The following is an 11,848-nucleotide window of genomic DNA, read 5'->3' as shown; positions in this document are numbered from 1 at the left end:
TTAAGCAAAAAACATTTTGTTTCATACTTTTTGTTGCCAATTAAAAAAATTTCTCAATTCTTTAAAATTTTGTTTAGTTTAGCAAATTCCATGAAAGGAATGCAAAACCTACATATTTTCATCCTAATATCTACTGAAAAATTTGTTTTTAAGTATTGATTTCTGAAAAATGAATGTTAATAAATCACTGGAAATTATGTGTTTTATTTAGAACAGTTTCTTAATAATGGTAATTGGTATTTTTATATTTAATTTTCATGCAGCGCTCTTAAAAAAAATAAAACTTTCTCCACCCTCCCTGTAAATTAATGAAGTGTAGTTTGCTCCTCTTTCCTAAGCTCTTGATCCCTATTTTCTCAATTTGGTGTGTGAAATATAATTGTGTATTATTCATGTCCATTGTGTTGGTCCTTTGACTACTCCTTCTCCTCCTCCTGGGGGAATATATACATGACAAGTTCATCCCGGTTCCTGAATTCCTGACTTCCGTAACACATCCCAATTGTTTGTTCAGCTGATTGATGTCGACATGTGGTTTTCAGGATCGATCGGGAATTCGACGCTCATATGGCTGTCACGGTTTACCCCAACGTTAAACTCGAGTGGTAAGTGGTACTTCTTATGAAATTCTCTCTCTAACTTTTCAAAATAACAACAACAACAACAACAACATCAGTCACATAACGGACTCGATGTGCTGGCAATTTGTTTTCAAAGCAACGTACCAACTGAACACATCGATCAAATGGACATTGAAGTAATGGACTTGCTTTGTTATATGCCGGAAGTATTTTTGATAAGGTCTAGCCATTAGTTGAACCAAGGGTTTGGGACTGTTTATGTAGGACAGTGGGATTAAACGTGTCCACAACCAACTATTTGAGATGTTAGTTTATTAAAAACAAGATTACTTTCTTAATATAATAATAAGAGTAAAGATTTGTCTTTGTAAACTTTTTTCCATCGTCTCAAAATTTTTCGTTTATCTATCGCATGTCGCATTACAGCCGGCCGCGGAGTGGGGGTAAAGTGAAAGGCGCCCCGGCAGAGCAGCCAAAGCCAATATGGCAGTGATGCCAGATTAGGAAATTTTTCCCTAGTTCTAGGGACTTTTCTAACAAAAAAGGAAAAAGAGATTTTTTCAATTTTTCTTAATAATCTAGGGATTTTTTACATTTTCAGTGAAAATCTCAATTTTCTGCTGGCACAGTTTCACAGTTGTGTAAAGACAAAAAAAGAACAAGATAACTAAAAGCCGTTTGCGTTTTTCACGTTGCCAAGTTTACTAATTATTGCAATTCATTTAATGTTTTAGACGAATATTTAAAATTAATGAAATCCCATAATTTATAAGTATAAATAAAAATTAAGTAGGTATACGTTTATTTGAATGAATTTGTTTTAATTGACTTGTATTTTATTTTTTTATTTCTTTAGTAAAATTTATTTTAATTTATTTATTTTATTTATTGATTTTTTGTTGTTTGGAGTTAACACATTTTTTATGTTGTATTTATATTATATTACCTCAACAAAATAGGCCTATGAAATAGTATCTTTTTAATTTTTTAAGTAGTTTAGGGAATTCTAGGGAATTTAGACGCTACAATGTACGGACAAGCGGTTAATCTCATCTGGCATCACTGCAATATGGCGGCGTTCATGGCTCGCATCAGCTGACCGTGTAGCATTTATATTCTTGTTCATTCGAACCCAGTGTATTGATCCCAAAAAAAGTTTCATTTGCATCATGGTTTTTTTAAACCATAGCAGTTTTTTTTTTGAGAAATACCTTTAAAAAAAGAAAAAAATGCATAAATGCTGATCTTTAAAACAACTTTAGTCAATTATTTTTGAAGTAATCGATCTTGGTTTTTGCAGGATAATTTAAAAGAATATTCTATAGGCCAATATGTTGGTATTTTTTCAAAAAAGTGTTTTGTTTTCGAGATATTGTGATTGATGTAAAAGTCATGTTATTTAACGATTCGTTTTAGTTTTTTGGTATTTATCACAAAATATTAATTTTCAACTAATTCAACAAACGTTATGTAATAAAACACTGAATTTGGGGTCACTTTTATCGTATAACTAGCATACTAATTTTTGGTTATTATTAGAGAATTAGACACTAAAACATTTTCGGTGAATTCAAAAAACAAACAATTTTTGTGGTTCTTCAAATATTAATAGAAATATAATTTTAGAAAGAATTTATCTTGTGTACCGACATTGGTCACCAAATAAATAAATTTGACACGTTTTATGTTGTAATTTAATTATTGACTTTGACCTACAATAAAAAATAATGAGGTAAATTTATTATTTTCAAACAAATGCTCGCCAGAAGTCTGAAACAAATAGTTTTTTAGTGGGGCAACTATGAAAATAATTATTCGACAGATTGATTTTGTTTTTTTAATTATCGTTGTGCTTCTTAAAAAAATAATTCGGCTCATTATATACATTTTTTGTAACTAGAAATGAAAACTTTGCGTTTTTCTACGGTTAGTGAAAATTATTTTCAACTATACAGCGTGTCCAAAAATAAGTTACAATACAAACTTGTGTTTTTTTTTTAATGAAACACCATATGTTTCTTGGCATACAATTAGTTTTTTAAATAAGTTGTTTTTGTGTCAAAAACATACTCTTAAAAAGATTATTACACAAAAACTCAGACAACTAGGTTTTTCTGGCTGAAAAACACGCTCAAACGATCGAAAAATACAAAAATAATGTTATTTTCGAGCGATTTTAGAAATTTTTTGGTCTAATTTAACAAAATCTTCCTTAGAATTGAGTCTTTTAGCTCAAAAACATACTTCAATGCTCGAAAAACGCAAAAATTTGACTAATTTGATGCTTTTTTGGTTTATTGTTGACAAGATTTCACAAAACAATTAAGTTTCTGGCTGAACAACTGCTAAAGAGCTCAAAATAAAATAATAATGAAATCTTTGACTTAATCTTGTGATTTTTCGTTCAGTTTTAACAAAATCTCGCGAAAAAGTTGCGTTTATGCGTTCAAAAAAAGCAAGAATAAGACAATTTTTGACCTAATTCGGCGATTTTTAGGTAATTTTTAACGAAATTTTGCATGGCTAAAAAACGCACTTAAAAAATGCAAAAATGACACAATTTATAGCCAAATTCGGCGTTTTTTCTGCTTATTTTTGGAAAAATTTCGCTAAATAATTGCGTTTTTGACTGGAAATGTGCTGAAACGCCTGAGAAAGGCAAAAATAACGTCACTGGTGACTCAATTTAGTAATTTTCTCGTCAGACTAGACTTAAAAACTCTCAAAAAAAACGGAATGACACCATTTAATGTTTTTTTCGGCTTATTTTTGAAATTTTTTTCAAAATAATCAATCTTTCAACTCAATTCAGTGATTTTTTACATCAGTTAGATCTAATTTAGTGTTTTTTTTTTGGCATATTTTAATTTCAAATTTTAGTTTCAAACGGACAATAATAGCGTGGCTTACATTGACATTTTTTGAACTGATATAATCTGATGTCCAAAATTTCGTGTCCACAATTGTACAAATTTGTAATTCTTCCGAATGTAAAAATTTCAATTTATGGAATTATATGTCCTGTTACCCCATACTAAAACTTAATTTTCGTTGAGATGGAACCTCGTTATACCTGTGAGCTTTCTAATTAGAATAATTGTGATTAATATTTTTTTTAAGATCTAAAAATCAAAACAATATTTAGCTTTCTTAAAAAAACCTTCGAAAATTCGACGCAAACTATTGAGTTGCGTTTTTTATCATCTCGTGTTCAATCTTTTTGCAGAAATTGCTCATTTTTGGGCACGTTTTAATCTTTGGACGTGTTTTTTTGTTGGTACGTTGCCTTGAACCCAGTTGCCCACATCGATTTCAGTTCGAAAATGATGAGTTTATTAACTGTACCTATTATTCTGTTATCGATTAATATTTTGTTAGCATGCTCAATTAATAACATCACAATTTCACGTGTAGTCTCCTTTTATTTATTCCATTTCTGGATTAGATAGAATAGAGAGGTGAAGTTGAATACAACAATCATTGGAATAGTCACTTTTTCTCCTAGTTTAGTTTGCACAATTAGGTTCTAGTTGATGGGAATTCCTGTAACTAACTGAAAAACCAATCATTTCCCGTGAAACCTATCAACTTTCTTTTTTTTTTTCAAAACTTATCACCACTTTCTGCAAAAATCTACGAAAGTGTTCTTGTTGTGAGTTCGTTAATCAGAGCGTTTGACACTGTTTAATGTGCGTGAAATTTTTACATTTGTTTAAAAACTGAAAAATTATGAATTTCAGGATCGTCATAAAAAAGTTGACTTGCGTGCGTCCAATTATGAGTTAATGAAAGTCATTTATGTTACTTTCCTCATAAATCAAACTAATTACTCAAGAACTGTCACTAAAACAAACTTTTGTTTAGTCAAGGTGACGAGAAATTTTCATTATTATCAAACATCTTTGTTCAAGGTTTCCATCAAAAGTTTTTGGTATTTGTGTGTTTAGCATTGATCTCTTTATTTGGTCCTCCATATTTGCAGGTGTCAACACAAGTTATTTGCAGCTTCGAAAGACAACCTGTTTTAAGTCAGATTTCGTCCATTGAAGCGGAAAATTGTTTCAGTTTGTCTAAAAATCGGCGAAAATATTGACATTTTTGACAAAGTATTTGTTTTTGAAACTGTTTAAATACTTTTAACCGGTGACAAAATTTTAAAAATTTGTTTACGCTTGAGTTGGCCTTCAAGTTTATGGGAAATTTGACTCGACTCGAGACAATTGTGAATAAAATTAATTGTCTAAAATAAAATGAGTCAAGAAACTTGAATTTCCGCACCACTTGATGCGTCTCAAGGTTAGAATATCTCGCCTAAACCAAACACAGATATATCGTTTTCAAAGCCCCGAAACGAGTCAATAACAAGATCAAAGCGAGACCTAACAAACCTCCAACATCCCCAATCTGGGGCCTCGAAATTGCCTTTCGATCAAAAATGGGTTTTAAAGAGAGGAAAAAAGACAATTAAATTTTATATTTGCTCCGGTTATTTGAATCCCACGACTCTTTCTATTGCAAACAATGCAAGTAATAATAATAATTTTTAATTAACAATCGAGCGATGTGAACCGTGGAGCTCATAGCAAATGTAATTTCGTCGTGTATGTTTTGAGAGTAATTTTGCAAAGCGAGGCAATTCCGTTATTATACACCAAAATGCTTAATACTGGGATAAGGAGAAATGAAATCGTGGGGCAACAGTGACCCTATTTATTGCGATGTCCTAATCCGGGATTGATGGACTTCAGAAGCCAACAATTTCAATACGGAAACCGTAAAATAACACGTTTCCGGTGGTTTTAAGGCTTAAAAATATTATTAGCTTCTTTTGTATTCAATCGATACCTAAATGAGTAGCTAAATTTACCACCAGTGAATCACCCATCGTCGGTGTGATATTTTGTGCCCTGAAAAATTATAGGGTAATTAATTTTACATAATTAAGTACTAGTTTTTTATAAGAATCAAAAATTTTTGATTTTTTGGTGGTCAGAATCGGATTTGGTGCTTATGCTTCTAGTCTTATTCTTAACTTTATTAGTCAATATCTCAAAAACTTGACCCAATAACATTTTATGCACTTTTTGAGTCTTTAAGACCTCTAGAAATGTAAAAAACGTTAAATGGGTTAATTTTAAAGTTAAAATTTTTTTTGATTTTTGTCGAGATTTTGGTCGATTTTTGGCACCCGGAGCGGTCTAACAGCAATAACTCCGGACTTATTGGAGATAACTTCTTATATTTGGTACCGTTGAAAAGAAAATTAAATTTTCTATTATATACAAAAAGGATCAGTGCTCTACGATAAAAAGTTATCAAGAAAATTTGTGATAATTAATTGTTTTCGAATAGTTCTATTATTATTACTCAAAATTATTTATATACAGGGTGAATATAAAGTATGGAACCAAGCGGTTTTATTTTTAATCATTTGCCTCCATAAAGTAATAATTAATATAAATTAGAGTAATATAAAAAATGTGATTGTATTTTTAGAACGAAATTTTGTTTTGTGTTTGAGTTATGCGATTTTCTTTTTGTCAAAATCGCAATTTATGTGAAAAAATTTTTTTGAAAAAATTAAATATAAAGCAGATAGTTGTAATTTTATGAGAAAAATGATTTTATAGTGGGTTGCCATTTAAAAAAATAAAATTTTTTGTAGAACTCAAAAACAAAAGGAAATTTCGAAAAATTTTATTCTTGTTAAATCATCAATTAGTTTTTTCAAAAAATAAATAGTTTAAGCAAAAAACCTTTGGTTCCATACTTTTTATTCACATGGTATATTAAATTATATAATTGAAGACCAGTGGCGCAGAAAAAGATAGTTTAGGAGGTTTTTATCTATGTAAAAAAATGCGCACTTATTTATAATTGTACATATACAGGTGTTAAAAAATATTCTGTTACTTTGCGGACCTATGTTTATAATAACAATAATTAATAAAAAAAATTCTTAATTTTTAAAGCAAAACTTACCTTTCATTTGTATTGCTTTTAACTTACCTTTTGTTAACTTATATACTATTAACTTTTTACACTATTTTTTCTTTTGTAGATACTTATTTTAAAGTTCGCGCTCTTATACGCCCGCCATCTATTGGTGTTGATTTTAGTTAGTATTGTTCGCTTTCTCTCTTATACTTATTAGAACATGTGCACATGTTTTTAAAGATTGCCCTCTTTTGATATTTATTTGAATTATATTTGAATTTGAATTTGAGACTTGACCGGGGCTTGAACTCGGGACCTACCTGCTGGAAAGCGGGACCTTATGCCGCTGAGCCACCACCGCCGCCGACAATTTCAATGTTTTTATTCAATATATTTTACACAAAATTCTTCAAAAATTTATTTTTCGCGTTTTTACAATGTTTTTGTGCTTTATTAAGTCTTTTGAACCCCCAAGAGTGCAAATGGACAATTTTGAAGTTTTTAATTTTTTCGATTTTTGTCGAAATTTTGGGCGATTTTCGGTACGCGGAGCGGTCTAATGCCAATAACTCCTGACTTATTAGAGATAACCTCTTATATTTGGTACCGTTGGATAGAAAATTGAATTTTCTATCATATATAAAAAAGATTAATGTTCTACGATAAACAGTTATCGTCAAAAATATCAAAAATATAATTTTTTTTCTTGACGCCAATCGATTCCCCGGAACATTTTACATAGGTTTACGTCCAAATGTTATATCATTGAGGTACAGTTTAGCAACAATTTACAAATTAAAAAAAAGTAAAAACTTGTTAACACAAAGGTAAATTGACTATTTTTACGATTTTACTACCGCTCACCTTCAAAAACTCAAAAAATTCAAAATTTTTGAAACTAGACCCAATGTCGTTTTCTGCATTTATTTGAGTCATTAAGACCTCTAGAAATGTAAAAAACGTTAAATGGATCAATTTTAAATTGATTTTTTTTTTTGGATTTTTGTCGATTTTTGGCACCCGGACCGGTCTATTGGCAATAACTCCGGACTTATTGGAGATAACCTCTTATATTTGATACCGTTGGAAAGAAAATTTAATTTTCTGTCATATACAAAAAAGACCAGTGTTCTACGATGTATAGTTATCGGGAAAATTTCTGATAAAGTCAAAAGTATCAAAATTAATTTTTTTTTTTAACATTACTAACTTTATTACTCAATATCTCAAAAACTATACATCGTAGAATATTTTAACTTGTTGCATCGTGTTGATAAAGTCCAAAATATCTTTCCCGGCTTCATTCTAAGACAAGACCACCAACGTCTTGAAGATTATATAGAGTTTTTCAAAGTTTTCTTTGACAGTTCGAAATGCTTAGCAATTAACTGAATTTTATTAATCGAAGTGGCGTCCTCGTTCTTTTTATTTTCGACGTCTGCTCAACCGACGCCTTTGCAACTAATTTAATTTGCCTGAAGCCAGGTTCAGCAATAAGCCTCTAATTTAATAACACTCACCTCAGTAAAACTTGCTAAAGCAGCATTCTAACCAAAACACAATCGAATATATAAGTTTTAGTTGGTGACACTGCTGCGGAATATTAAAATATTTCAGATGGGATTTTGCAAATTCAGTGCATTTTGCTCGACTTTAATTATTATTTTAAGTGAAACTTGCATTTGTTGACTTGACTTTGTCTTTTTTCCGAGGTTTGACTCCAATTAGAGACCAAGCACGAGTTTGGAGTTTAACAAGGGTAATTTTCTCATTAAATCCACCATAATCTGAATGAATTTCTGGAAAAGTCGATTGATTTTCTCTCAAAATATTTGCGTATGAGAAAAATTTTTAAACAGGGATTGCAGCAGCAAATGCGATTAGCCTTTTTGCAACTAGTCACGTTGTGAGTTTATGTATCTACCCCAGATTTTGTGAAACTAAACAGAAGCTGGGAATTAACGATGTGTACTCGCATTATGCTCTAGAAATTTCCGTATTTTTGCTCTTCGAAAAGAAAAAAATCAAATAACAAAACAATCGTTACAACAGTTGATGGATGAGCAGAATGCGTGATTAGGGTAAAGCTGGGAAAGATGGACTTAAAATAAATAAAATTTATGAAATTAATTTTTATAATTTGTTTTTATAAAATGTTTTTCTTTAATATCTGAATTTTTTCACACAGAATTATTAAAAGTTTAGGGTTCGATCTCTGTTCCCTGTTTCTCTTTTCACTTCTTCCTTTAGCTTCGTTCACAAAAATTTGCTTTAAATTGTTTCATTTATTATTGTGATATTTTTTTTCTCTATTCTTCTCTTTTTTCGTTTTCTTTTCTTTCTATTTTCGCTTTTTCCTTTTCGCTGTTTTCTTTTATTTTTTCAAGCATGTTTCTTCCTTAATTTTTGTTTGAGGTTCGAGCTCTAAATCTGTTAAGGTCAAACTTTTTGTCTACTTCTCAGTTAATTTTTAATTCTTCTTTCTTTTATGCATTATTGCTATTATTTTTTATAGACTTTGACCTACTCGCCCAATTCTATTGTCCTCTATAGACTTATAGTCTGTTGGAAATAAATTATTATATTATTAATTTTTTTTTCTATTTTTGCTTTTTCTTTTCGCTTTTCTCTTTTGATTTTAGTATTTTTTAAGTATGTTTCTTTCTTAATTTTTAAACTATTTCGGGCATAATTAATAAAAGTTTGAAAACTTATTTTACAAAATAATATTGCAATATTTTTTTATTCTATTTTCTCTACTCTCTATTCTCCCTCTCTCTATTTTTAATTTTCTTCACTATAATTTCTTTATTTTTACTTTTTTGATGTTTTCTTCTTTCTCTCTTATCTGTACATTTGCAAATTGCAAATTCTCAGTAGATCATTTATGGGTCAATTTAATAGATAATTATTATGAGCGAACCATATTTTAAATAACTTGTTAAATAGAAAATAAACGAAAGTAAAATAAATTAAAAAAATAAGCAAAAAATATGAATAATGAAAAATTGACTAATTTTATTTTTTGTAAAATGTTTTTCTTTAATATAACATAGAATTCTGTATCTCGTTCCTTTTTTTATTTTTTTATATCTTTCTATTCTCTTTTTTTCTTACCCGAAAATTGTTTTTTTTTCTTTAGTTTTGTTCAGAAAACTGTCTTAAAAATCATATATTTATTTACAAATTTACTTTACAAAACAATATTATTGCAATATTTTTTATTCTCTCTATTTCCTCTACCCTGTATTCTCCCCCTTACCACTTTTTTTTTTCGTTTTTTTTGCTGTTTTTTTTTCTTTCTCTCTTTATCTGTTCTCTTTAATGCAGAATGCGTGATTTGGGTAAAACTTTGGAACTTTGAATTTAAAATAAATAAAATTAATCGAATTTTTTGTAATGTAATTTTTGTAAAATGTTTTTCTTTAATCTCTGAAATTTTTCACACAGTATTATTAAGAGTTTAGTGTTTCCGGATTTTTTTTTCTGTGTCTTTTCACTTCTCGCAAAAATTTGCTTTAAATTGTTTAAATAATATACTTTACAACAAAAAATTATTGTGATATTTTTTCTCTCTATTTTTTCTACTCTCTATCCTTGTTTTATCGTTTTTCTTTTCTTTCTATTTTCGCTGATCTCTTTTATTTTTGGTATTTTTTCAAGCATATTTCTTTTTAATTTTTAAACTATTTCGGGCATAATTACCAAAAGTTTGAGGTTTAAATAAATTTAAATTAAATAGATAATTATTATGAGCGAACCATCGTTTAATTAACTTGTTAAATAAAAAATAAATGAAAGTATAATAAATTAAAAATTAAGCAAAAAATATGAATAATTTAATTTTTTTAAAAGGTTTTTCTTTAATATCACAGAATTCTGTATATCTCTTTCTTTTTTTATTTTTTTTTTTATTTTTTTATTTTTTTCTATTTTCTTCCCCGAAAAATTTTTTTTCTTTAGTTTTGTTCAGAAAACTGTCTTATAAATCATATATCTATTTCAAAATTTACTTTACAAAACAATATTATTGCAATTTTTTTATTCTCTCTATTTCTTCTACCTACCCTCTATTCTCCCCCTTTCCATTTTTTTATTCTCGTCTCTTTTTTTCTTCTTTCTCTCTTTATCTGTTTTCTGTCATTTTTAGTATTTTTCAAACTTTGTTTTTAATTTTTAAACTATTTCGGGCATAATTACCAAAAGGTTGAGTCCTGTTCTGAACATTTTTTTCTTTTTATACATTTTTTTTTATTTCTCTTTCTTCGATTTGAGTGGAAATTTCTTCAAGGATGTTATCAGACGACACTTTTTCTTTGCTATCTTTTTTATCTCCTTCAAGAGTTCTCCTCAACCTATCAGATTTTGCAGAAACTTCAGTTCCTAAATCTTTCAACTCGTCTTCGTCAACTTTTCATGTTTCTAGATCTTCAATCTTATAAAAAGTTTTATTCTTGACTGAATTTTTTACGGAATTGTGTGCTTCTAATTTTTCAATTTAAGAAGAAATGTCTTCTGTTGTAACACTCTTTGATTTTTGAAGATTCATCTTCAAATTCTTTTGTTGTAAAAGCTTTCTCAACATTTCTCTCGAATTCTCTTACTGAAGTCACATTTCTAGAAGAAGATCAGTTTTTAAAGATTGAGATGCGTTGGAATCTTCAGCTTCTTCAATTTTTTTCAGTTCTATTCTATATTGAAGATAAATTTGTAGATGAATTGAGATGTTTCGAGAAAACCTTCTGTTACAACAGTTACCCTATGACATTAACATGACCGAATTTAAGTCTCATCCTCTAATTACTGTCAATACAGTATTGGTCATGCAATTAGTCAAACTAGGACTGTCATTAACTATGCAAATTATGAACCAATTATTTTATTTATTAAAATGAAGTTTCATAATATTCCGAATCGGTAAGTTGTTAGCTTCTGAATGTCTCAGTGTGGGCGAAAATGGGCGAAACTCGCTCATTGACTCAGATTGTCTATTCCATTTCATGTAACATTTAGTGCGATAAAAAAACGAATTTAAAAAAATCCACAAATCTTCTAATCTTGCAATAAAACATCACACAGTGCGACAGGACAAGTCGTTATCGTTCCTATTAAATTTTTGATTTGTTAAAATGGTCCGTGTTATTGATTTCGATTTGGCAGAGCTTTCGTGACTTATTTATTCTTCCACAAATAGATAAAATGTTGACGTGCATTGCATGTACAACAATTTAAAGTTTTTTTTGAATAATTCGAAATGTTCCTCACCTAAAATAGATTATTGAACAGTGCAAAACATGCGATTGAATTTTTTATCTTCATTTTAAAAAGAT

At 29.0% G+C, this 11,848-nt stretch overlaps 1 protein-coding gene across 1 annotated transcript in view; it reads left to right on the top strand.

Annotated features, from left to right (window-relative positions):
* The window catches only part of LOC123007727 (RNA-binding protein Musashi homolog 2-like), an 82,793-nt gene that overhangs the window by 33,416 nt on the left and 37,529 nt on the right, over nt 1-11,848 (top strand). The window contains exon 3 of the mRNA XM_044403145.1: nt 543-605. Within this exon, the coding sequence (XP_044259080.1) occupies nt 543-605 (63 nt within the window). The remainder of the gene's footprint in view (nt 1-542; nt 606-11,848) is intronic.

This window comes from Tribolium madens, unplaced genomic scaffold (genome assembly GCF_015345945.1).
Source record: "Tribolium madens isolate multiple individuals breed KSU strain unplaced genomic scaffold, Tmad_KSU_1.1 Scaffold_3;HRSCAF=73;Tcas5.2_LG2, whole genome shotgun sequence".
NCBI classification, from domain to species: Eukaryota; Metazoa; Arthropoda; class Insecta; order Coleoptera; family Tenebrionidae; genus Tribolium; species Tribolium madens.
The sequence above is the reverse complement of the archived record's forward strand: the minus strand, read 5'-3'. Positions and strand labels throughout refer to the sequence as shown.